We start from the raw sequence: 26,197 nt of genomic DNA on the forward strand, positions 1-26,197 counted from the left end.
TTTGTAGGTAAGACCAGTGTTTTTCTACTTTTAATGCAATATGAATCACCTCGAGTTGATTCATATAGATATCATATAGATATGATATAGAATCTGCATATAGATGCAGATTCTGATACGGTAGTTGTGGGGAATTTGTTAAGCTCCCAAATGAAACCAGGCCCTGGTACCAGCAGTTGTCACCTTCTGTCATTTTGGGAGGAGGTTATTATCAGGAAGTCTTCTTTCAGTGATTGCTGAGATCTCCTATCTCATTCAGTTGTCTTCCCAGCTGGTAGATCTTGCTGTGAAGATAGAGGCCAGGTTAGTGATTCCTTAAGCATCTTTCATGCCTGTAAGGTCCTTTTGCCTTGCCTCTGTATGACCCCACCCCCGAGGGGAGGAGGGGCACCTCACTTGAGGAGAGGTTGGACACATTCTGTGAGTTGCTTATTTAGCTGACCTCTGGCCTAAGAATGTCAGAACTTGTGTGTATGATATATGTAGAGACAGACACATTTTAACTTGGAGACATAGTCTTGGCATGACAAGTGCAAATAAAATTAAATGAATCTAATAATGTTAAGTGTAGGAGAAACAGTCCCATTTAATAGAATACTCCAGTAAATCTTTTTGAAAAGTGAATATGAGGAATTCCTTTTTAACAAATGATAATTATTCCCTAATTTATATTTTTGTTAGTGTTTCTGTTATTGGCTTTTTAAAAAGAAGTGTTATTCTATATGTGCACATATTTTCACTTTTGAACTTATTTTATAAAATTTCAAACTTGCTGTATAAGTCATAGTTGGGAAAAACATGGTGGTGTATACTTTTTCCCCTAGAACACTTTATCTGTAAGTAGTTTGCATTATTACCAGGTGAGAATTTTGAGTTTGCCCTTAAACTAAGCATTTAACAAAATTTTGAAAACCGTATTGTGTTTGTTGGGATGTTTATCTGAATGAAGTAGAGACCATTTTGCTTTTATCTTTGAAATAGTACAAGGTTTGAGAAACACAAAGGGCTAAAATTAGACTATTCGATCTGAAACTTGCCTCTTGACCTCCAGGAAAGTCGTTTTAGAAAAATTTGCCGATTTTCTTTTAAAGATTTCAACCATTGTTGGTGTTGGTGGTCTAGTTGAAAGTACTTTTATATGTAAGTGCACGTATTCTTTTAGCAAATATTTATTCACTGTGTAAAATGTGCAAGGTACTGTGAGGGACATTGATGGGATTATAAAGAGGTACCAGGTGCCGTTCAACTTTTAAGGAAATCCACAGCCTTCAGTGCACTTATCAATCAATCTGTGTTCACTGGTCTTCCTTCCTGGTATAAGAATATCTTTAAGTCTTCTGATTTTGACTTGACTGCAGTTTGTCTATGGTATTTTACAGAAAGGCATTGATATGCTTTGTCTCTCTTCCCCACTCTTTTACCAGGCAATGTCTTTAATCTCATCAGTGTTATCCTTTGTTTATCTTATTACCTGTATCTGTTACGTTATATTTAAATAATTTAAATGAATTACTTAATATCTCCTCTTTTGCATATAAGCATATCCTGGGTTCACTAACTCTTTCAGTGCTTTCATCTCTAACAAAATTAACAAATCTGCTTATTCAGATTGCATTTAGACTCTTTATTTTGAGAGCCTTTCTTGGGACTTTCTGAACTCATATCTATCTTGCATGTATTCTTTATGTCAGGTAAAAAGTCTGCTCTGTTCTCTAGTAGCTGTGGAGGGAGAGAGAAGGTGAGAAAAATGTTTCAGGTGAAGGGTAGAACAGGCTTGACCCATTTCTACAGCAGGAGGTGAGGTCCGAGCGTGGGGAGGTTAGAGTCTGCCCAGGTGGGATTTAGCCATTGTGTGGACGTTCTATTTCTTTCCATTTCTAAAGGAAGCAAAGGGCTACGTTCACTTTAGGAGTAAAGAGTTTTCTTTGCCCCAACAATCTCTCTCCCTCTCAGACTTCAGAACAGAGCTGAACTAATCAGAGGAATCACTCTTGGTTGTCTTTTTTTCTGTAACAGCTTTGCTGAGGTATAATTCACGTACTGTACCATTTAGTCATTTAAAGTATACAGTTGAGTGACTTTTAGTGTATCCATAAAGTGGTGAAACCATCACCACAATCAATTTAAATGTTCTAATTTAATCACTCCAAAAGAAATTCTGAGCCTTTTAGAGGCACTTCCCACTTCCCCAATCCTCCGCCGCCCCGACCCAGCCCCAGGCAACCACTGGTCCACTTTCTTCCTCTATGGATTTGACGATTCTGGGTATTTCACATCAGTGGAATCATATAATATGTGATCTTTTGTGACTGACTCCTTTCACTTAGCATAATACTTTCAAGGTTCATCCATGCTGTAGCATGTATCAATATTTATTTCTTTTTATGGCTCTAAATCCTCACAAGGAGTGTCCTCTAGCTGTTCCCATAGTCTGGAGTGCCACCATCCCCTTTTAACCTTATTCACTCAGAAATTCTCATCCATTCTGTAGTTCTGATTTCGTTGATCATTTTTAATGAGCTGCCTTCTGACAGCTCTTTGTTTCTAATCTTGAGTTTTCCTGGATTTTTGTTATATATTTTGACTAAAACATTTGTCATTTTGCATCAAGGATATTTTAAGAGTAGAATGTAGGTAGAATGAGCATGGCCTTTGAAATCAGGTAACATCCAACGTTATCTGTTCGTACCAGACTTTTAACTCCATATGGCTCCGTGTCTACCTTAATCTCACTCAATTCCTCACCCTTTCTTAACACTGGCCCCCATCCTTTCTTCTCTATCACCTGGAGTGTGCTTTATCATCAGCAAACCCTCTATATCCTGAAGGTCTTCTCTGAATACTCTCTTCTTGTTGCTCTAACTGAAATCTGACTGCCTTTTAAGGACAGTGCATCCTATCCTCTTAAGTAGTGGCTATTTTTTCTCATATCCTAAGTACCTCAGCATCTAGAGAGGTACTAAGACCATGCTGTTCTTAGACCATTTCTCTTCTCCCTCGAAATTGCCAGGTCCTTTGAAGCATTTGCCATTATATCCCCATCACCTCACCTTCCGGTTATTCCTTTACATGCATGGCTCACTTTTTCTTTCCTCATCATTACTCTTGGTGTCATTTTTGCTGAAGCGAATATCCACCCAGCACCTGGCCTCTTCATCCCCATTTCTAATTATCTTTGCCTTTATCACCGTTTAGCTACCTCTTCCTGTGGCCATACCCTAGAACTGGTGGTGACCAATAACTATTACTTCTGTTACTTCAATTTCAGGGTTCCCACTCTCCAACTACTATCTTACAGATGTCTAGCACAGTCCCTGACACAACATAATAGGTGTATAGTAAGCATTACTGCTGTTCCTGCTATTCTGCTTCTGTTGTAGCATCAACAGTCCTTGAAAGCAAGAACTGTATCTTATTATGACCCCTGTTTCTCCAGAACCTCCCATAGTTCATCGTACAAAATGGTCCTTAGTGATATTTATGGGCCCAGTAAAATAAAGAGCAGTAACAATAGGAAGGATTTGGCTTTCAAAAGATCTTTATATCAGAAAAAAAGATAATTAAATTTTACCATTTAAATATCACATAGTTTTAAAAAAACATTTGAGTAATGACATTTCAAAAATTGTTTTCTTTCTCATTTCCTCTGGGGGAAAATAGATGTTATAAATTGTTGCCATTGGGATTCTTTTAGTTTAGTCAAGGTTGATCAATTATAAATTTCCATTGTCTAAGGATTATTGTAAATGAGCTATAAACAGGGAGATTGCTTTTTAGTAAAATGAGTCAGCTTACCTGAAAAGAGTTAATTATCTTTTCTCTTCTGTGTTGAAAGACTTTTTACTACTAACCTAATGAGTGGAGAGGAGAAGGAAGTTGATGTGTTAAGATTTTCTCAGCCTTTCTTATAATCTCTGTAGAAAAATAAAAGTATAAGTTGCCACTGTATTATTTCTGATTTTTTTGAGATAAGAGAAAAATATGTAAAAGTTTTCTACTTATTTGGGTCAGATGTTGACTTTCTAGAACATTTAAAACTCATGTTGGGCTTCCTTGGTGGCACAGTGGTTGAGAATCTGCCTGCTAATGCAGGGGACAGGGGTTTGAGCCCTGGTCTGGGAGGATCCCACGTGCTGCGGAGCAACTGGGCCCGTGAGCCACAACTACTGAGCCTGTGCGTCTGGAGCCTGTGCTCCGCAACAAGAGAGGCCACGATAGTGAGAGGCCCATGCACCGCGATGAAGAGTGGCCCCCGCTCGCCGCAACTAGAGAAAGCCCTTGCACAGAAACAAAGACCCAACACAGCCAAAAATAAATAAATTAATTAATAAACTCCTACCCCCAACATCTTCTTTAAAACAAAAAAAACAAAAAAAAAAAACTCATGTTGACCAACAGTTTTTCCAGAAACACTAGTTTCATTATTATTGTATTCATGTGTGGTTGCTTTTAAGCTAAGAAGTAACTACCATTTCATTATATCCATGAATATTTCAGTAAATGACTTCTACTTATACTGCTATTATACTTTTTCAATAATTTTTCATAGTTAGATAGATATATGAAGGACTTGGAAATGACTGGGAAAAATATTCCAAATGTTTATAGACATTCAAGGGTTTATAAAATTCTGAATGTCTAGAAGGTTAAACTTTTTATTATATTAATATATTTCTACCCAGCACTTGAGGTATTTCAAATAATATCTAGAAACGTCTTTTGAGAGTTTACCATTAAAAAATCTCTTAAAGTAATAATAATAATGTGATGATAATAAGGAGTATTTCCTGTAAACCAAGCACAATAAGTTTTCCACATGTTTTATTTAATTCTCATTACAACCAAATAATTTTGGTATTGTTATTATTCCCACTTTTGTTCAGTGGTTTAGAGAGATTAAATGGCTTAGTATCACACAACTACGAAATGATAAACTGGAATTCAGTTCCAGGCCATATGGCTTCATTGTCAATGATTTAACTACTATATTGTATTCTCTTATAGTGCCTAATTGAGGAATAAATACAGACATAGTCTGTGAGAAATTAATTTACAAATCATGCATCCAACAAGAGATCAAACTCAGTAGGTTTAATCTCTTTAAAAGACAACCCAGGGCTTCCCTGGTGGCGCAGTGGTTGAGTCCGCCTGCCGATGCAGGGGATGCAGGTTCGTGCCCTGATCCGGGAAGATCCCACATGCCGCGGAGCGGCTGGGCCCGTGAGCCATGGCCGCTGAGCCTGCGTGTCCGGAGCCTGTGCTCCGCAGCGGGAGAGGCCACAACAGTGAGAGGCCCGCGTACCGTAAAAAAAAAAAAAAAAAAAAAGACAACCCAGCAGAAAGTGGGCAAATGATATGAATAGGCAGTTCACACAAAAGAAACCATGAATGGTGAATGAACTTGAAAAGATGCTCAAACTGTGACTATTTATCTAGAAAATGCCCAGTAAAAGCACAGTGAGACAACGTTTCACACCCATCAGGCTAGCAGAAAGTAAAATGACTGTCAACAGGGCTGACAAGACATGGATTTAAGAGAACTCTCACTAGGCTGCTGCAGGAGTGTAAATTCCTACAACCACTTTGGAGAGCCATTTGTCAACATGTGAAATATTTCAAGATGTGCATTCTTACAACTCAGCAATTCTACTTCTACGAATATGTATTCTGAAGCAGCAGAAGTCAAAGTGGGGTCCTGAAATGTCTGGGGGTTCCCCAAGGTACTTTCAGAGGACCTCTAAGTTTAAAACTATTTTTATAGTAATATTAAGACAGTATTTGCCTTTTTCACTCTCATTCCCTCATGAGTATACGGTGGAGTTTTCCAGAAGCTCCATGATAACCATAAATGAGAATCCAGCTGCATTCTATTAAGCCATATATTTAAGAGATTTGCATAAATGTAAAACAGTGCCACTCTGCTCACTAACTTATTTTTATTTTGGAAAATATAGTTATTTTCATAAAAATGTATTATTTATATCAACATGTAATGGAATTATTATTTTAAATGAATGAATAAATATATTAAAATTTTCTTAATTTTAGTCTTTAATATAGTAAATATGAATAGAGGTAACCCACATAAATAAAACCTCTTTGGAGTCCATCAATAATTTTTTTTTTTTTTTGCGGTACGCGGGCCTCTCACTGTTGTGGCCTCTCCCGTTGCGGAGCACAGGCTCCGGATGCGCAGGCTCAGCGGCCATGGCTCACAGGCCCAGCCGCTCCGTGGCATGTGGGATCCTGCCAGACCGGGGCACGAACCCGTGTCCCCTGCATCGGCAGGCGGACTGTCAACCACTGCGCCACCAGGGAAGCCCCATCAATAATTTTTTTAAATTTAATTTTTATTTTCTATTGGAGTGTAGTTGATCTACAGTGTTGTGTTAGTTTCAGGTATACAGCAAAGTGATTCAGTTATACATATGCATATATCCATTCTTTTTAGATTCTTTTCCCATATTGGTTATTACAGATTATCAAGTAGAGTTCCCTGTGCTATACAGTAAGTCCTTGTTGATTATCTATTTTATATATAGTAGTATGTATACGTTAAGTCCAGATTGAGACCAGATAGTTTTGAAAATCATTGTATATGTGTACAATGCAGGTAACATTGTTTTCTAAGAGTAAAATAATTGACCCAAATGTCCATCAATATGGACACGATGCCAATTCTTTCAATGTGGAATGGCAAAATAAATTGTGATATATCTTTATATATACACATACATACACATTCATACATAATTATATATTAATCAGACAGTATTATTTGTCAGATGTTCCTTACCTTATATGTCAAATGAAATGATTTTTGAGAATGTATTTTTCTAAGTAAGTACATGATAAAAATAAGTGCAAAATTTATTAAGAATTAAATATTAGTTCATAATATTGCAGGTTTGTTGACCTTAACCTCAAAAGGTAGAAATAAAAGTGCTACATAAGCTACTCTATTTGACTAGAATGCACAGTAAGCAGCATTTATAGGACTTGGTTTTTCGGAATGTAGAACATGTTATTGTTTTATTTCAGGAGTAGTATACTGTGTGTTTATTGAAAAGGAAGCATCATTTTATTATATCTTTATATATACATTTCCACTGTAATGGCTTAAACAAATAGGAACTTATTTTTCCCATCCAAAAGCTGGAGGTTGGTAGCTGCTGGCTATTGGATGTTATCGGGGTCTTTCTGTCTGATGGTATTTGTTCTCTTGTTGCCTCTTGAGCAAAGAAAGTTGAAATGGACAAAGTGTCTCTCATTAGAAATATAGTTGATTCTTGTTATTCACCACAAACACTGAATTAGCCAAAACTGAACCATCACTCCTAGGGGATATACAAAGTTAGGTTCCTATAAGTCTCTGGGCACACTTTAATCAGCCAGTCAATACATAACCTTGTTTTGTGTGTGTTTCTGTTTATAGATACCTTATTTAATACGTATTGTTGATTCATTAACGTTGAACTCATGGCCAACAGCACTATAACTCACGCCTGAATGAAGCTTATCTAACACACATATTTCCTGGGTAACACACATCACAGCTTTCTTGTGCTTAGGACACTAGATAGCACTGCAGCACTGTACTAGCTGGCCGTTTAAAATAGCGAAATCACCAATGAAAAGCACAAAAATGAGTAAAGTGTGGCACTAGATAGACCTTGAAAAGGGTTCTCGTTTACAGTATGAGAGCTGAAATAAGAAAGCAGAATGTCACTTCATTTGACCTCAGCTGGGAACATGTGCATTGGGTAACTCAAATTTTTTTGCCTCTCCACACATATCCACGAATGACTACAAAAATGGTGCAAGTATTGATTTGGAGTTACAAATAAATTTTAGTGAGTAGGCAGATTTTCAAATAAACAACCCATAAATAATGAGGGTCAGCTGTATCTCTTTACAAGTCATTTGCCAGAACTGGGTAACAGGGTCTGTTATTAGAACAACCAGTGGCCATGGGGCATGAGCTTTTTACTAGTTTAGACCAGCGATGATTTATCCCCCTGGAGTCGGCAACCTACACTTCCTGAAATCCAGAGATCTCTGCTATTTCAACAAATCACAGTACCCTTGGCAGGGAAGAGTGAAGTGGTTGTTGGGTAAGCAATGGACAGTGCCTGCCATATGCCTAATCAGGTGCTTGGCAATTGGAAGGGACTTGGCACTTTTTTGTTGAAGAATGAATTGGTGAATGAATGACGGGGTCATTTTTGGAAACAGCCTTTGATTTCTCTCGTATCTCAAAGATTTTCCATTTGCATCTGAATTTTTAAAAAAACGTGGTGTTTTGACTGGCCAACTCCAAATCAAAGTGAAAGTTAATGTAAGAGAATAAAGAAATTTTACTTTATGTGGATTAACTTCAAGTTAAATAAGTCAGAGAGAATAATAAAAAATGAAGCATCAGTTGAAGTTGAAACTTGTATTCAGAAAGAGGCTAAGTAGCCCAAGTTTCATGTGGTAAAACTTTTTCTTTCTTTTCATATTGTTCCTTTTCTGAAATGATTGCTTTTTATATTTTGGAAGATGTTAAATCTAGAAATATTAGTTTTTAAATATAGTATGATGATAGATATCATTATTTTAAATTATCAGGTTCTCATATATTATCAAAGAGTAAAACAATTTTACTTTTTAACACTACATTTGTAGCAAATGCCAGTTAAAAATAAGTTCAATTAATAAAGTATAATTTCATTTAAATTTTGTGTAAACAAAGCATACATTTGCGCTTACTATTCCAAACATTGGAATAAATTGTTGATCTTTCTGTCTGTGTCCTGCCTTAGACCAAGAGCAATTTAAAGCCATTAAATAGTACATATTGCTTTTTCATTAAAGTTGATGTTTATTTGATTATGGAAGTAAAATAATATTATTATATAAAATTGGAAAAGAGAAAAAAGAGGGAAAATCACCCCAATTCATATCACTCAAAGAAAAGTTTCAACAATTTGGTTTATTTCTTTTCACTCTTTTTTTTCACACATTACAAGAACTTAATTTCACAAAGTATATGTAGTATGAAAAATCCATTCAACATTCTAGGTGTAGCCTTTATTATTATTGTTATTATCATAATAGACTTAGAATAACTTACAACTTTAGGGACAGAGAAGTATATTTATTACTATCAGTTGCAGAGCAATAAATGAAGCAGCCAGGTTTAAAGTATGGTTCTCCTAGAACTTTTTCTGCTCAGCTTACCTTCTCTATTCCATACCTGTCTGCATACTGAGCTGGAGTCCACATTTCAGGGCAAATGAAATTGTCTTCTTGTACATTTCTAATTTCCATTTTGGTGCATTGTCACGGTTTCTGATATCTTTTCTCCCTAGGTCTTTTAGATGTCGAACACTCTGGTAGTTCTCCTCCCTTTCTATACCTGCTCTAAGCAAAATGTCTATTGCCAGAAATCACAGCTAAGGGTCTAGAGAAAAATAATGCGATTATCTGATTAAGGTAATTCATACTAAGTTGCAAATGACTTGTAGTCATAGGTTTTTGGGGTGATGTCTGCATTTCATCACAATATATTATCAAACTCATAAGGGTGTTTGATAAGTAGAGTATGTGAGGGTAACGTTGGGGGGCCGTGGGAGAACCTTATATCGGCCATAGTACCTGCTCGCTGTAGGAGGACAACACAGGCATGAAAACCCTTGCACGGCCCCTGTTAACTCTCATTCAGCGGTTATCAGCTGATGATCATTCTCCTTAAAAAAAAAAATCATTAAGAATTTACAATTAATTATAATGCATTGGCAGGTGAAACATTTAATTCTGTGTCTCCTAAGGACTCATCTTTTAAGGTTTCTTTATTTTGGGATTAGGTCAGCACAGTGTTTCTTTATAAACTTAAAGTGCCATTTTATTCTCCAAAGTTGAGAATGAGTTATCTGAGATTTCATTAATGCTTACTTCCAGGAGGACTTGAGGAAATTTATAGTTAGAGGTTAAACGAAGTAATATACTTAATTATAAAATAGAAGAGCAAATTTTTAAGCAGCCAGGAGAAAATGGCTTCCAGGCCTCTGAAGTGAACAGATAAATATAGTTCGATAGTGATTTTGACTTTTGGATTTCTCACTGTTCAAGTTAAAATGGAAACATGCTGCTGATAACCTCATTTTCTAATTAGAGGTAGCATGATAGATAATTCATTCATGGTGATAAAGTATACCCTGCATTTGAAACCAAGGTGAGCAGCTTTTGCCATTTTGAAGGCTTAGGTTTTAGTATGTTAATGAAAATGTTGACCAGATTTTCTTGTACCTTCTTTGATATTTTACCCATGGTACTTTTATTTTTATGTGTATGCTGTGTGATATTTATAATAGCAATACTTAACATATTTAAAGGGTATCTGATTTCAGTCTTTAGGCAAAGTCAGGTTTTTTTCTTCTTCCTCACTTAAAAAAAATTTCAAGACTTAGGGAAAACGAATATATCTCTTAGACTTATCAGAGTTGTATTACTCGACTAGGCTAAAGAGGTTTCCTATTTAGAAACAAAGATGTTGTCACTAGAAAACAATCCCTCTTCAGCAATTCGTTTTGGTCACAGCTTTCTTCAGTCTACTTGTGTGTGCTCTGCCTAAGAAACACCTTTAAGTCACCAGTTTTCAATTCTTAGCTGTTAGAGTGACCCACAGCACACAATATCCAATTTTGTAGAGAAATATCATATAATGAGGAGAGTTTAAATCTGTACTCTTGTAAAAATGTTAATTTTCTCAACTTGTAATAGACATTATTTTACATAAAGCAAGCAGAATATTAGGAGTTGTAATTACCTTTTAATATTACTGAAGACGTAACAGCCTTCTCTGATTTTAATTTCCACAGATGAAACTTTCATAAAACGTTTTTAGCTTCTTGAATCAGACCACTTTGAAGTTAATCATTCTGATCAAATTAAAAATAGTAGTAATACAAACTTTAGTGAACGTGATTGAGCAGTGAAACACTTAACGATGCTAGTCAAATTTTGAAATTAGAGTCAAGTATTATGGGAACATGTGGATTTCAAAAAAAAAGTGGTGAATTTTCTGTGTGCTTGCAAAGAGATGACCAGATTTGTGGCACATGTGGATTTTGCTTTTTTAGCAACCATGGAAGAGGTGTGGGATTTTCAGATATGGCACAGAAATAGGCAACATTATCTTGAGCACTTTGAAAATATACTTAGCATCCTCAGTTTTAACTCTATGCTTAGACGCTCTGTTAGCAGCCACTTTATGTAGATTACCTCACATAGTCTACCCAACAGTTTTATGAGTAGTCACTTATTCTTACTTTACAGAGGAGGAAATTGAGGCTAAGAGAGGTTACAAGGTTACACTGCTAGTAGGGAGTGGACTTGGTGTCTCAGTCCTTTCAGGCTGCTGTAATAAAATGTCACAGACTGTGTAGCTTATAAACAACCTAAGTTTATTTCTCACACTTCTGGAAGCTGGATAGCCCAGTATCGAGCAGCTAGCCTGGTCACATTCTGATAAGGGCCCTCTTCCTAATTCATAGCTGGCACCTTCTCACTTTGTCCTCACGTGGTAGAAGGGGTAAGGGATCTCTGTGGGGTCTCTTTTATAAAAATACTAATCTCATTAATGAAGGTTCAACCGTCAAGACCTGAGCACCTCCCAAAGGCCCCACCTCCTAATATCTTTGGGGGTTAGGATTTCAACTCATGAATTTAGGGCAGGGGGACACAAACATTCAGACTATAGCACTTGGACTACAGATTTTGAACTCTAAATTGGTAAAATATTTTCCCTCCTAGGTATGGTGCCTTCCTTTTCCCTTATAACACCCTCTCCAATTCACTCTTTACCTGTCAGAAAGTGACTTTTCCTTCTTCTGAACTAGGGCCCTGTAGCTGTGCTGTTTTTCAAAACACAGTTTTGTATTGTAGCTCATTCTGCAAGTGGTATGTGTTGATCTGTCCTCCTTTACCACGAGCTGCTAGAAACAGTGACTGTAATACCCTCCTCACACCTACCCACCCAGGACCTTACACCTTACACGGTGGCCAGTCACTGAACACTTGTTGATTTAACTACTGGAGTTTGTGTTCATCAGGTAGCATAGTCTCCGCCAGTACAGAAGCTTTAAGAGACCAAGGACAGTGAAAAAGGGAAGTCCCCAAGTAAGAGGGTCTGCCTCTCTTGACTAACTTGGCTCAAATACTTTGCTGTGCTTTTCCCTAAGTGCTAATGTGGGTTTAAATTACTTGTGCTTCTCCCATGAAGTTATGGTGCCTGTGAATCACAGATTCATTTTCCCTGAAATATTATCCATTGCATTTTCTTGTTTTGTACTTTAAATATTAGAAATAGGAAATAAAGTGATAGGGAATATAGAAAAAGGAGTCCAAACCAATTCTTTCTATATTCCTGTGTTATGAATCTATTATATATTATTTTGATCACATCTGCTGCTTTGTATTAAAGACCATTTGATAGGTGGATGGTGGATATGAATCTCTTTAATTTTTAAAAAGGCCTTTGGGCCCAAACCCACACAGTTACCATCTCCAAACAAAAATGGAGGATCCCTTTAATATATTATTATGAATATTTATGCCTAAAGGAGTTCTTTAGCATTTTCCGGTGTATTTTACTTGGCCAGACTATGTGTTGCACTACCCTTGCATAGAATAACATGATTCTATTTGGGATAATCTCTTTTTCATAATGTAGAACTTCTTTTGCTTCAGAAATTTCCAGGGGGAAATATAGCCAAGTACTTGGTTACATGACATTAACATTTCTAATGAATCAGGATTCTGAGGTTTTAAAGATATTAACAAACATAAAAATTCTGTAAATAAATATTTCTGTGGTATTTTTGTTTAAAAAATTGTATTTAGACTTCTTTCACTTAGGTATTTTGGCTTTCTCCATTTAAGAACAAATGGAGAGTTTTTATTCTTTATTTTTAAGAGCTTGCCCATCATGACATTCAGTATTTCTCATACTCCATAGAGCATCTTGGGTCTTAATTATGTGAAAAAATACTTTCATAGGAATTCTACTCAGGGAATTTTCTTAAAACTTGTATAAGGCCTGGGGTACTAAATCAGACATCCCGTAAGTCAACACTTTTTCCTTAGCACCTGTAAGTGGTACAGGCTTTACTCAATGCGCTCTGGTCTTTTTCTCAGCTCAGATTTCTTCCCAAAGAAATCAGCCACAAAACAAATTTCCTCATTGATCAGCCACAAAGTAAAATCTGGTCCTTGAGATATTCACGGTGCAAAAGATCACTGGGCAGGGATCTTCACCTTGAATGAGGAGGCTGCAAAGGCACACCCTGGGCTCTGGGGTTGCTTCTGATTGTGCTGGGCTGTGCTCCATCCAGATGAGTGTGCTTCAGCGAGCGGGAGGGTCGCCTGGCTTCCCTGTGGTGTCTGAGCCTTCGCCTGCATCTGACTGGTCAACAGTGAGCCAGTTTCCTTCCACTGTGAGGATGGCTGTTGAAGGAGAGATTCAACCGCTAGACACACTGGGAGACTTTTAGGAGATCGAGGCATGTTACTAGGAAGGAACCCTGTATGATAAGTATATTATCTATGAATGTGTTGTAGATGCATTTTTTCCCTCTGTAGGAAGTTTTAAATGGATTCTGTACGTGCCAGGGCTGGGGGAAATTTGGGATAGAATTTGTTCATTTTCTATACCCTTTCCAGGAAACTTCTTTCTCTCTACCTGGCAACTGGCCGTATTATTTTAGGGCAGAGTTTCTAAACAGTAGGATACTTTTGCCCTCAGATAACCAAGAAGGACAGAGAGATGTTCCCTTAAATAGTACTCCAGTTGTTGGGATATGAGGGAGCCAATTAATCCCCTTTCCTCTTTGATTTCTTAGAGATAGTGGTTTCCCCTATATCCATATACGATTGACCCTTGAATAACACGGGTTTGAACTGCGTGGGTCCACTATGTTTTAGTGAAAAAAAAACGCAGTTTTTTTCACTAAATACACACTACAGTACAACACCATCCGAGTTTGGTTGAATCCGTGGATGCAGACCCTCAGATATGTAGGGCCAAACTGGGAAGTTATACATAGATTTTCAGCTGCATGGAGGGTTGGCGCCCCTAAGCCCCATGTTGTTCAAGGGTCAACTGTATGACTTTTTAATTTGTATAGCAGCAGAACAATTAATTTAGCTTTATTTTAATTTCCTTTCCACACTTCAGTTGCCTAGGCTATTGGAGAAACTAATTACGACCCAACTTTTACTTGGAAGAGAGGACTTAACTTATGCTCCGTGAATCACTGTATCTGGAGCACTGGAGCAAGCTGAGAATTTTCTCTGATTTGACATTGTGTTCAGTAACATCCAAGTTTATATGAACAAGTGATAAGGGAACCCTTTTTGCTTTTTTGGGATCGGGGCCTAAAACTTCCATTTATTGTAGTATACAATAATTTTAATATCTTCTTTAATTTAGAGGTAGACTGCTACTATTTATCTCTTAAGTGGAGGCGAAAAAAGAGGTTCTGTTACTGATACATTCCTAACCTGTTTCTTTAGATTCCTTTTTATTCAGAAATTCCAGTTCTGGATGGACTCTTGAAATAATCGCTTTGCAAACAGGATGTTTGTGGAGTCTGTGAGAATTGTATATTGTTCACTTCTCTACTCCTGTGAGGTTATCATGTTTGGCCTAATAATAGGCACAAATTTTGTTATCTTCAAATTTTATTTATATTTTTTTGTTACACAGGAGAAGCAGAACCAAATACTTTTGGAATTAGAAGGAAACATTTAATTCATGCTCCTCTGCAGTGCTGGAATTTCCTGTACATATGTCTGTAAATGTACCTATCAGATTCTCCTTGAACATGTCAAATGACCTGGAACTCCTCCTCCTCAGGGCATTTCTTTTGATTTTTGAACAGTTGCTGTTGCCACAACGATCTTCTTTACCTTTAGACAGAATCTGTCCCTCTCTCGCTTCCATTCAGTATTTCTTGTTTTAGCCTCTGGAGCTACCACCTAGAATAAGTGATCCTTTTTATTTAGGGCTTCTAATTAATTCTGTTTTTTATTTGACATGTACATTTCTGATTTTTTAAAGAAAAATGTGGGTTTGTCTTTCAGTTGGAAATGATGTGTTGATTTTTTTTTTTTTAAGAGAGAAAGAATGTTTTCATGAACTGTCTGGGTGGCTATGTTTCTAATACTTATTTTCCTCTCCCACTGCTGCCCAAATTTTTTCTCTGCAGGGAGACCTTACCAGGAGGCTATTACTCTGAACCTTACTCAACAGGGAAAAGCAGTAACTCTTCAAAGCCTCAGTGGTTCCTCTAATCAGACACACTACTTTTCTCTTGGATTCAGTTGACCTTTTTTTTTGAAACTTGAGAACTTAAATTTATTTGTTTGGTTATTTGATATGTAAAAGTAACCCCAAACATTTAAATAACTCATGTTAAGGAATTTTTTTTCACACATCAAATGGCAGCTGAATTATCCCAGTACTTTGAATCATCTTGCTATTTATTTTGCTGAAATTCTGTGTTAAAATTCATTAAAGCCTGTGGTTGAGAGCTATGGGAGGGAGAAGACGAAGTTTTAATATTTGCTACCAGGTTCATCACTGATTTTCCTGGGTATTTTGATTCTGCTTATTATTTTTATTTGTTTATTTATTTTTTTCTTTTTCCTTCCTTTTTGCAGTACACGGGCCTCTCACTGCTGTGGCCTCTCCCGTTGCGGAGCACAGGCTCCGGACGCACAGCCTCAGTGGCCATGGCTCACGGGCCCAGCCGCTCCGCGGCATGTGGGATCCTCCCGGACCGGGGCACGAACCCATGTCCCCTGCATCGGCAGGCAGACTCTCAACCACCGCGCCACCAGGGAAGCCCTGCTTATTATTTTTAAAAATGGAGATGAAACACTTTGTATAGTTGGGAATCTTTATTTGCAAGCAACAGAAATAGCCTCTGAATAACTTAGACAAGAAAAAAGGAAATGAGGGGAAATCTGAGGAGCCAGGTCTAAGGAAAGCAGGATTCAGGGGAGCCCCAGGAACCTCATCCTCAGGAGTGTTCCTGCAGAAAGCATACTTTCCCAGTCTTGGCTGCAGTTCTCAGTTTGGCTTGACAGGCTTTCTGCCAGGGATCTTTTGGCAGTTTGGGGCTTCTTCTGTTTTCAGGTCTATTGGAAGTGGCCTTCTTTGTTTTCTCCCACAAATATACTGATTTAATTCAAGTCTTGAAGCTAGTAGTGTGTGTGTGTGTGTGTATGTGTGTGTGTTTTCTTTTTCCTGCTAATATTTTTGGGTTTGTTGTAGATATTTTCCAGGGTGGGGAGTGATGGTTAGGTTTCCTATTTCCTACTTGCTCTGTCATTTTTTTATGGGGAAAGTTAAGGAGATTAAAAAATTGTGCCACTGCGGTCAACATAAACATTTAAAGCTATAAATGTTCCTTTAAGTATTACTTTAACTATATCTCACGTTTCGATTTTTTTTATTATTTAATCTAATACATTTTCTAATTTTCATGACAACTCTTTGATCCTTGAATTATATAAGCTTTTAAGTTTCTATAAATATGAGATTTTACTGGGTTTACTTTTTTACTGATTTCTAATCTAATTCTTTTATGGTTGGAGAAAATTATCTGTATAATATTGATTCTTTGGGATTTTTAGATTTGTTCTGTGGCCTAATGTGTGGGCATATTTTGTAAATGGCCAGTGGGTGCTTGAAAAGATTATGTGAATACACATTAATATAAAAGGTGCAAGGGACTGTGTTTTGCATGAGATCAAGTAAATTATAGAGCTCCTTATTCTTTATGTGCTTGATCTATGAATTCCTGAAAAAGACTTGATAACTAATACTTGTATGGTACTTAGTATATTCCAGGCATTATTTTTAAGGCCTTACTTGTATTAATTTATTGTGTATTGATCATTTTTTTTAGATGTTACTTTTACTTTATGTATTTTTAGACTGCGAACATTTGTTACTAGGTACTTAATACCTAGTGATTGGAGTCTTTTATCTTTGTGTATTGACCTTATTCATCTCTAGTAATATTTTTAACCTTAATGTCTCTTTTTCTGATATTGATATAGTTACACAGGCTTTTTTCTATTAGTGTTTAATTAATTTTAATATTAATGTTAATATTGCCTAAGCATATCCATCTCATTCCACCTTTGTATGTCCTTTTATTTGGAGTGTGTCTCATAAATAGTCTATGACGGGACTTCCCTGGTGGTACAGTGGTTAGGAATCCACCAGCCAATGTAGGGGACACTGGTTCGTTCCCTGGTCCAGGAGGATCCCACATGCCACGGAGCAACTAAGCTCGTGCGCCACAACTACTGAGCCTGTGCTCTAGAGTCTCCAAGACACACCTGCTGAGCCCGCATGCCACAACTACTGAAGCCCAAGCACCTAGAGCCCGTGCTCCGCAGCAAGAGAAGCCACCACAATGAGAAGCCCGCGTACCGCAACGAAGAGTAGCCCCCGCTCGCCACAACTAGAGAAAGCCCGCATGCAGCAACGAAGACCCAGCACAGCCAAAAATTAAAAAAAAAATTAAATTAAAAAATTAATTAATTAAAGAAAAATAGTCTATGGGTGGATTTTGTTTTTATCCAGTTTTGTCTAAGAGTGGTAGTATAATATGATGGTTAAAAGCAAGAACTTTAGGGCCAGGTTGCTTGGGTTGGGTTGTTGTCTGGGATGTTGATATCTGACACCTGTAATTCTACACTTGGGGGTAGGAGGTGTTTGGACTTTGCTTTATTTAGACTTTTAACCTCCCCCCATGTTATATGCTCCATATCTCACTGCTGCTCTTCTATGGGTGAGGTACCTGGTATATTCAAGTTCTGATTCTCTGCAGCGTTCAGTTGTTACCGTTTCAATGTCACCTGCCACTTGAACTTTATGGTGTGTTTCCTTAGTCATCTGCTTCTTATCTCTTGAAAATGTATTGAAGTATCTCTAAAATGGACATAATAAAACTGCTTAGTTATAGGACTATCTGAAGTTAAGTGTGAGTCAATAGATGTAAAGAACTTTGAACACTACCTGGCACATCAGAAGTGCTTAGAAAGATTTGTTCCTGTTTTGTCACTGTTGTTAATACTATAGTTTGACTTTTAATGCTCTTGGCTGCCTTGAAAGTATCTACAGTCCAGTCTGATATTTGTTACTGTGAATTTCATCATCAGATTTATTGTTTTTATTTTATAATCCAAGTTTTTCTTTGTTTTGGCTTTTTCCTTCCTCAGGCGATTTGGGGAGGACATAACTTTGGTGCATCTCAATTTAGCAAGTTGAAAGTAGTAATTGAATTTAATGGAAATTGAAAATCATTTCCCAGAAGGAATATATTATAATTAAACTACATGATAAATTTAAACTTGTAAAATTTTTCTATTTGAATGGTGTAGGGTACTTTCAGTTAGTTGATAGGCTAGATTCTTAATTTCATATGGAGACATTAAAAACTCTATGAAAAAAAGAACTCTATGAAGTGAAATTTTTTGCCTAAGTGGGAATCTCTGTGTTTTCATTAAATTTATGTTAAAAAGAACATTAGTGGTGGTGACTGTTACACAACAATGTGAATGTACTTAAGGCCACTGAAGCCGTACACTTAAAAATAGTTAAAGTGGTAAATTTTTTGTTATATATATCTTACCACAATTTTAAAAAAAAGAACACTAGTTATTAGGTATATGTCTCACATTGAAGGTGAAAGAAGATGTTCATCACTGTGAAAATCTAAATCTCATGGACCATACAGATAGAGTGAGCAGAACATATTGGTGTCAATACCTTGACTTATGTTTTCTTTCTTCAGCCATATATGATTCTCATTCATTTCCTAATGTGAACTTTATTTTTTAACAGGAAGGAAAAGCTGATGCGATGCTCTCAATGCCGAGTTGCCAAATACTGTAGTGCTAAGTGTCAGGTAAGAAGGTTCTGCTGTATGTAAGCTCTCTACTCTTAAATTGGTTCTCCAGGCTTCCCTGGTGGCGCAGTGGTTGAGAGTCCGCCTGCCAATGCAGGCGACACGGGTTCGTGCCCCGGTCCGGGAAGATCTCACATGCCGCAGAGCGGCTGGGCCTGTGAGCCATGGCCGCTGAGCCTGTGCGTCCGGAGCCTGTGCTCCGCAACGGGAGAGGCCACAACAGTGAGAGGCCCGCGTATCGCAAAAAAATAAAATAAAATTTGTTCTCCATTATGCCTGTTGAACTATTTCTGTTTCTTCATAATCTTTTATTTATTTTAACTTGTTTTTTTCCTTCAACTTAAAAATCATATATGTATATGGTAATAATTATATATACATAATATATACATAAACTCTATCCATATAGTGTGTGTGTGTGTGTGTGTGTGTGTGTATCACTGAAGAAAAGTTAAATGTTTACTCCTCTCCATCTTCTTGTCCTCTTGACTTCAGTCCCATTTCCCAGAGCTAACCACTGTTAAGGTTCTTATGTATCTTCGCAGCATTTTTTTGGTGCAAACACATTCATGTATCTTTATCTTTTGTTTTTAAAAACAGATACAGGTTATTCTGGCACAAATTCTTTTATACCTTGATTTCCATTTTCATTTAATAATCTATCTAGAAGAACTTTTTGTATCCTCGTGTTCATTCTATCATATGAATGCACCACAATCATAATTTCCCCACTAATGAATGCATAATTTTTTCCCAATATTTGGTATTGCCAGTACTGCACCAGGCATCCTTTCGTGCACATTTTTGCACACTTGTGCAAATTGATTGTAGGATAAATTCTTCCCCGTTGTACTGATTAGTAAAAGGATATATGCATTTTGAATTTTTAAAGAGAATGCTCAGTTGCCTTCCAAGAGTTTGAGTTAATTAACAACAACTGACAGTCTATGAGAGTACTGCTGTTAACATCTTTGAAATTCTTCAAAGGATGTATAATTAACATTCAACATGACCTTTTCTTCTAACCTTACGGTTAATCATTTAATAAGAAATTTAATTATGCTCTAATGAATTAGGTCATAATAAAAAGTCTAATTGGAGGGTATGTGTCTGTGTCACTTGCCACCCATGCTTCAGGGAACTTCAAGTTAAGAAGACTACATATAGAACCAAATGAATTATATTATTTGATACAGATTTTCTAGTTGAGCTTCCTTTCTGTTCTCAATGAAATAAACATTTACTTTTATTTTCCCTTGTTTTTATGACTGTAGGGAGGGCTACTTCCTCCTTTTGTAGTACACTCAAGAAAAAAAAACAACAAAACCCATTATCTGATTAGAATGAGTAGAGGGAGTCTGATGAGTAGGTATGTCATTTTGATTCATTATAGTGCATGTGTTTTTACCACGTATATTAGCTGTTTACTGTAGCATCAATAATAATGTCATCGTCAGATATACTGTAGAAGGTAATGGGAAAATAGCTAGTAAGACGAAAGATATCATATATAACACAGCTAGTGGACATGCTTGTCTGTGTGCAGGGGATAGGGTGTGTGTGTAGAGGAGATGGGGTGGGAGTCAAAGAATGGCCAGAACATATGCATTTAAACTGCTCTGTTAAGCTCACCCTTAAGGTACAGCATTAAACATTGTAATTATTGTGGATACCTACAAAGCAGCACAAAATTAAACTGACAGACTGAACTATGAACAGTAATGAACAAAAGCACTTGGAATGGAAATTGATATAGAGGATGCGAATTCATAGCATAAAATCCAAAATACATTTACCCTAGGGGGACATAACTTTTGTCAGTAGCTTAGCGTTTGATGTATGGGGCCATAGCATCAGTGAGCTCTCCACAAGAAGCTGAGGTGTTATAGGGTACAATGTCCCCTGTGCTCATAAGGAAGGTATCAGTGGCATCAGTTTTCACACTTCATTTTTAAACATAAGCGATACAAGGATACATTTGCATTATAAAAATTAGCACAGTATAGACTAATGCAGGGTGAAAAGTAAAAGTCTTCCTCCAGCATTCTTCTCCCATTCCTACTTCTCTCTTCCAGAGGTAGTCTCTCTGTGTTTGTTTTGTGAGTCGAGGATACACACCAAACTGTTAGTCTATGCGTCATACGTAGTATACACATACATGTATATATTTACTGCTATGTACAGAACTGTTTGTATTCCTCTGTATATACCTTGTTATGAGGTGTCATATAATGTAATAGAGGGGTTATATATTGGATCCAGTCTTATTTCTATATTGGCATAATCAGCATATCACAGATGATTATGAGATCAAAGAGGAGGAACAGGCTAAGTTTTCTTATGAAAAAACATTCTCAAAATTTGTAATATAGATAGCAAGTAAACCAATTTTAAGCAAATTCACCAATTACTATTTCATCTCTGCTGGATTTACTTTGATTCATAATATGTACATTTCTAATTGAATTAATTGCAGAGCAAAACAAGCAGCTGGATACCACATCAAATTGCAGTTTACATACTTTTAAAAAGTACTATATTAGCAGAAAGAGGCTCTATTTTTTGTTGATAATTATAGGCCTCTTTAAAAATGTGAATCATATTTTTGAGTGTGCATTTTATGTTTAGTTGTAGAATGATTTGATTCATTTTTGATGAATTCCACATTAGTAAGCACTTAACAGCATGATTTAATAAGTTGGTTTCTGTAGTATCATGCCCAAAGTGATGATAATGAAGAAAGCCAAGCCCTTGGTTTTTATAAATAGCTCTGTGCCAGGCTTCAGGCTGATAGAATATGTACTGGGTGCTCTGTAGAGAAGTTGGCTTTGTATCTAACTGTAAACAAAAAGGGAATATTGTATAAAGGTTAAAATTATTTGATCATATTTAACTTTTTGACTTCTGCAAATGTCTGCAGGCCTGAGCTTTTCTTTTCTCGCTTTACATTTGCCTGCAGAGTGATCCCATCTACTCCCATGGCTTCAGTTGACATCTGTATATTAATTATTCTCAGTTCCCATCTCCAGCCTCCTCCTTTCTCCTGAGCACCAGACCCATATCTTACGGGGCACCTCTATTTGGGTGTTGCTCCGGTATCTGAAATGCCATATATTTATACCTGAGCACATTATCTTACCCCAGACCTTCTTTCCTTCGCATTTTTCAACCTCAGTGAATAATCTCACCAGCCACTCAGCAGTCCTAGTTGCCAGGGTGTCATCAGCTCTGATTTACGTTCTTTCCTGGCTCCACATCCCCTTAATCACCATGTCCTGCTGATTCTACCACCTGAAGATCTGAATTGGTTCACTTCTCTCTAGCTTCTCTACCACTACCCTTGTGCATGTTACCATGATCTCTTTCCTAGGTTAGCTGCAGTCTTTAAACTCTTACAAGCTTCTATTCTCTTTTCTACACAGGAACCAGAGTGATTATTTTATTCTAGAATGTAAGCGTGATCTGTCAGTCACCAGCTTGAAACCCTGGCCCTCTCTTTCCTCAGGGTGAAATTCAAACTGGCAGATTTTGCCACGTTTTTACTTCTGGGCCTTTGGCTATGTAAGTCCCTGGGTCTGGAGCAGACCTCTCCCCCCAGCTACCGAACTCCTATTTATCCTTTAGAACTCAGATTAAATGTCACTCCCTTTTTCCTAACCCCCTGAGACTAGTTTGTATCCCTCCTTTATCATACAGAAATTTAATTGGGTTAATTGCCTGTTTCTGTAGTTAGATGTCAGGCTCCTTGAAGGTATGCTCTGTGCATGGGTCACTGCTGCAGATGTAGCATAATTTGTTGAGTGAATGAATGAATGAATACATTCATCAGTGATAATTGTTGAATTCGATTTTTAAAATTACATCATCTCTAAATAACCTGTCCGTAGTAATATTTCTTTTTTAGATGGAAATATAAGTGGGATATAACATTGTATTAGTTTTAGATATACAACATAATGATTTGATAGGTGTATATATGGCAAAATGATCACGACAATAAGTTTAGTTAACATCCATTGCCACACGTAATTATAATATTTTTTCTTGTGATGAGAGCATTTAAGATTTACTCTCTTAGCAACTTTCAAATATACAATGCTGTATTGTTAACTATAGTCACCAACCTGTACATTACATCCCCAGGACTTTTTTGTTTGTTTGTTTTTTGTTTTGACCACGCTGCATGGCATGTAGGATCTTAGTTCCCCAACCAGGAATTGAACCTGCGCCCCCTGCATTGGAAGCACAGAGTCTTAACCCCTGCACTGCCAAGGAAACCCTCCCCAAGAATTATTTAATTTTTATAAACCGTTTGATCACCTTCACCCATTTCTCCCCTCCCCCACTTACCCCCATCTCCTGCCTCTGGCAAACACCTGTCTGTTCTCTGTATCTATACTTTTCTAAAATTTATTTTTATTTATTTTATTAATTTATTTGGTTGCGCCAGGTCTTAGTTGTGGCAGGAAGACTCCTTAGTTGCGGCTCACGGGCTACTTAGTTGTGGCATGCGAACTCTTAGTTGCAGCATGCATGTGGGATCTAGTTCCCTGACCAGGGATCGAACCCAGGCCCCCTGCATTGGGAGTGCAGATTCTAAACTACTGCACCACCAGGAAAGTCCCAATATAATTGTTTTTTTTTTTAGATTCCACATATAAGTGAGACATAATAATATGTCTTTAGTTTTCTTTTATTCAACAAATGTTTATTTAGAGCCATCAAGCTGGGTCTGCTGCATTTCTAGATTGTGACACTTTCTTAATCCTCTTCTCTAACTCAAAAATTATGGAGCCAGTGACTATTATTGGCACTCAGGAATGCATCCATGGGAAAAAAAAACAGACAAATATCCTTGCCTGTGTATAATATAAATTCTAATAGGGAGAGATAATTAAAAACATTTTTTTATTGTGGTAGTCACAGGATATAAAACATACTATTGTAACCATATTTAACTGTACAGTTCAGTGGCACTAAGTACATTCACGTTGTTGTGCAACTCTCATCATCATCCATCTCCCGAATTTTTCACCTTCCTAAACTGAAACGCTGTCCCCTTTAACACTAACTCCCCATTCCCCCTTCCCCTCCACCACCCCCCGGCCCCTGGCATCTACCGATATACTTTCTGACTCTATGAATTTGACTGTTCTAGGTACCTCGTACAAGTGGAATCAAGCAGTATTTGTCTGCACCTAATGTATATTGGAATGCATTTTTAAGGTTTTAATATGTCTTAATTCATCAGTATAGGCATAGTCTATTAACTTCCTGCTCTGATAGACGACAGAATTTAGCTCACCTATGTCAGCATCTGCTTCCTCTCTGTCTTTTTGTATAGCTATATCAGGATCCTCCATTCATCCAAAGTCTATCCAATAGATATTTATTGAGTACCTGCTAGCTAGTCACTGTTCTAAGTTGGGATTTTGGTGGTGGGCAGCTAGCAATGAACAAATAAACAAGGTCCTGGCTTTCGTAAAGTTTATAGGAGTGAGGAGACAGTAACAAATGCCATGATTATATGAGCGAGTGTGATTTGGATGAGCGTGAGCTTGCCATTGCACAGATGGTTACAGAAGGGCTTCCTGTATAGGTGACATTTGGCTGGAGTCTAAAAGTACCCAGCCACGGAAAGATCTCGGAACAGTTTTTTTTTTTTTTTTTAATGTAAAAGGAACAGCGAATGTAAAGGCCCTGAAGAGGAAAAAAGCTTGTCATGTTAGAGGAATGAAGAGGAGTTTGAGGTAAACAGATTAACAAATTCATATGAAAAAAATGAAAAAAATGTTTTGCCAGAGTGTGTATCCTTATTATTTTACCAAATATCACCACAAACAAAAATGACTGAATGACTTACAATTAAATAATGCTAAAATAACATTCTTGCCCTGCTTTTTACAGAGTATTGTGAAATTATGTGTTCTGCATATTTTTGAGTTATAGTTGCTTCTGGTTAGCTGGAAAATAGAGAAATTTAGTGGTCAAAACAGACTTTGTCAAAAACATTTTTTCTAGTTCATTACACACCTGGTTCTCAGAATTTAAAAAAACTAATTATTAATAAATTTATATTATACTTCTTTGGGGGAAAAAAAGGAGTTGGATAATGGTGGATACATGTCATTTGTTCAAACCCATAGAATGTTTGACACCAAGAGTGAACCCTCATGTACACTATGGACTTGGGTGATAATGATGTGTCCGCCTAAGTCCATCAGTTGTAACATATGCGCCACTGTGATGGGGATGTTGATAACAGAGGAGGCTGTACGTGTGTGGGGGGCAGAGGGTATATGGGAACTTTATGTACTTTCCTCTCAATGCTATGAACTTAAAACTGCTCTAAAAGTTAATGTCTTAAAAAAATAAATCATAGGGAAAAAAAGCAGTTGGAGGTGAGGCCAATGAGGAAGGACTTGATAATGGATTCATCCATCCATTAATTTACTCAGCAAATATTAGTGCTGGTGCCGGGACTTTTCTTGGCTCTGGCACAATATTATTGAACAAGACGCAGAAAACCCTTGCCTTTATGGAGCTTTCATTTTCCTTGTGAGACAGATATATAATATTGTCTTATTTTTATGCCTAAAATAAAGGGAGCAAGAGAAAATGATAGGAATTGGGAGGCTATTTTTGCATATGTATGTGTGTGTGAATACATATACACACATATGTACATATACATATCTATATTTAACTTCTTTCTATATATCTAATATATAGATATTGAGAAAGAGATATATCTATGTATCTATATCCATATCCGTATCTATATCTATAGTGAGATAAGTATTTCTATATCTGTCTGTCTGTCTACCTAAGACCTCTCAGGAGGTGGCATTTGAGTGGAGATCTGAAAGAAGTAAGACACGTGAAGATTGGAGAAGGGAGTTTCAGGTTTGATGTACATCACATGTAAAAGCAGGAATGAATATGGTGTGTTCACTGAAGGACAAGAAGGCCAGTATGGTGGACCAGAGTAAGCAACAAAGAGAGTTGTAGGAGATAGATTAGAGAGATAGGAGGGGCCAGGTTATGAGGCCATTGTGTACTATGGCTAAAAATAAACATTTTGTTCCATGTGTGATGGGCTGCTACTGTAGGGTTCCGGGAAGGGGAGAGGGGATCAGTATTATGGTCTGAGATTTTAAAGGAATTTTCCTGACTGCTGTGGGGATAGGTTATAGGAGGGCAAGGATAGAGGCTGAGAAACCAGT

At 37.1% G+C, this 26,197-nt stretch overlaps 1 protein-coding gene across 4 annotated transcripts in view; it reads left to right on the forward strand.

Annotated features, from left to right (window-relative positions):
- Nucleotides 1–26,197, forward strand: part of SMYD3 (SET and MYND domain containing 3) — a 720,594-nt gene that overhangs the window by 159,952 nt on the left and 534,445 nt on the right. For all 4 annotated transcript variants that reach the window (XM_073801287.1, XM_073801276.1, XM_073801290.1 and 1 more), the window contains exon 2: nucleotides 18,908–18,971. In XM_073801287.1, coding sequence (XP_073657388.1) covers nucleotides 18,908–18,971 — 64 coding nt within the window. The remainder of the gene's footprint in view (nucleotides 1–18,907; nucleotides 18,972–26,197) is intronic.

Source organism: Tursiops truncatus, chromosome 1 (assembly GCF_011762595.2).
Source record: "Tursiops truncatus isolate mTurTru1 chromosome 1, mTurTru1.mat.Y, whole genome shotgun sequence".
NCBI lineage: Eukaryota > Metazoa > Chordata > Mammalia > Artiodactyla > Delphinidae > Tursiops > Tursiops truncatus.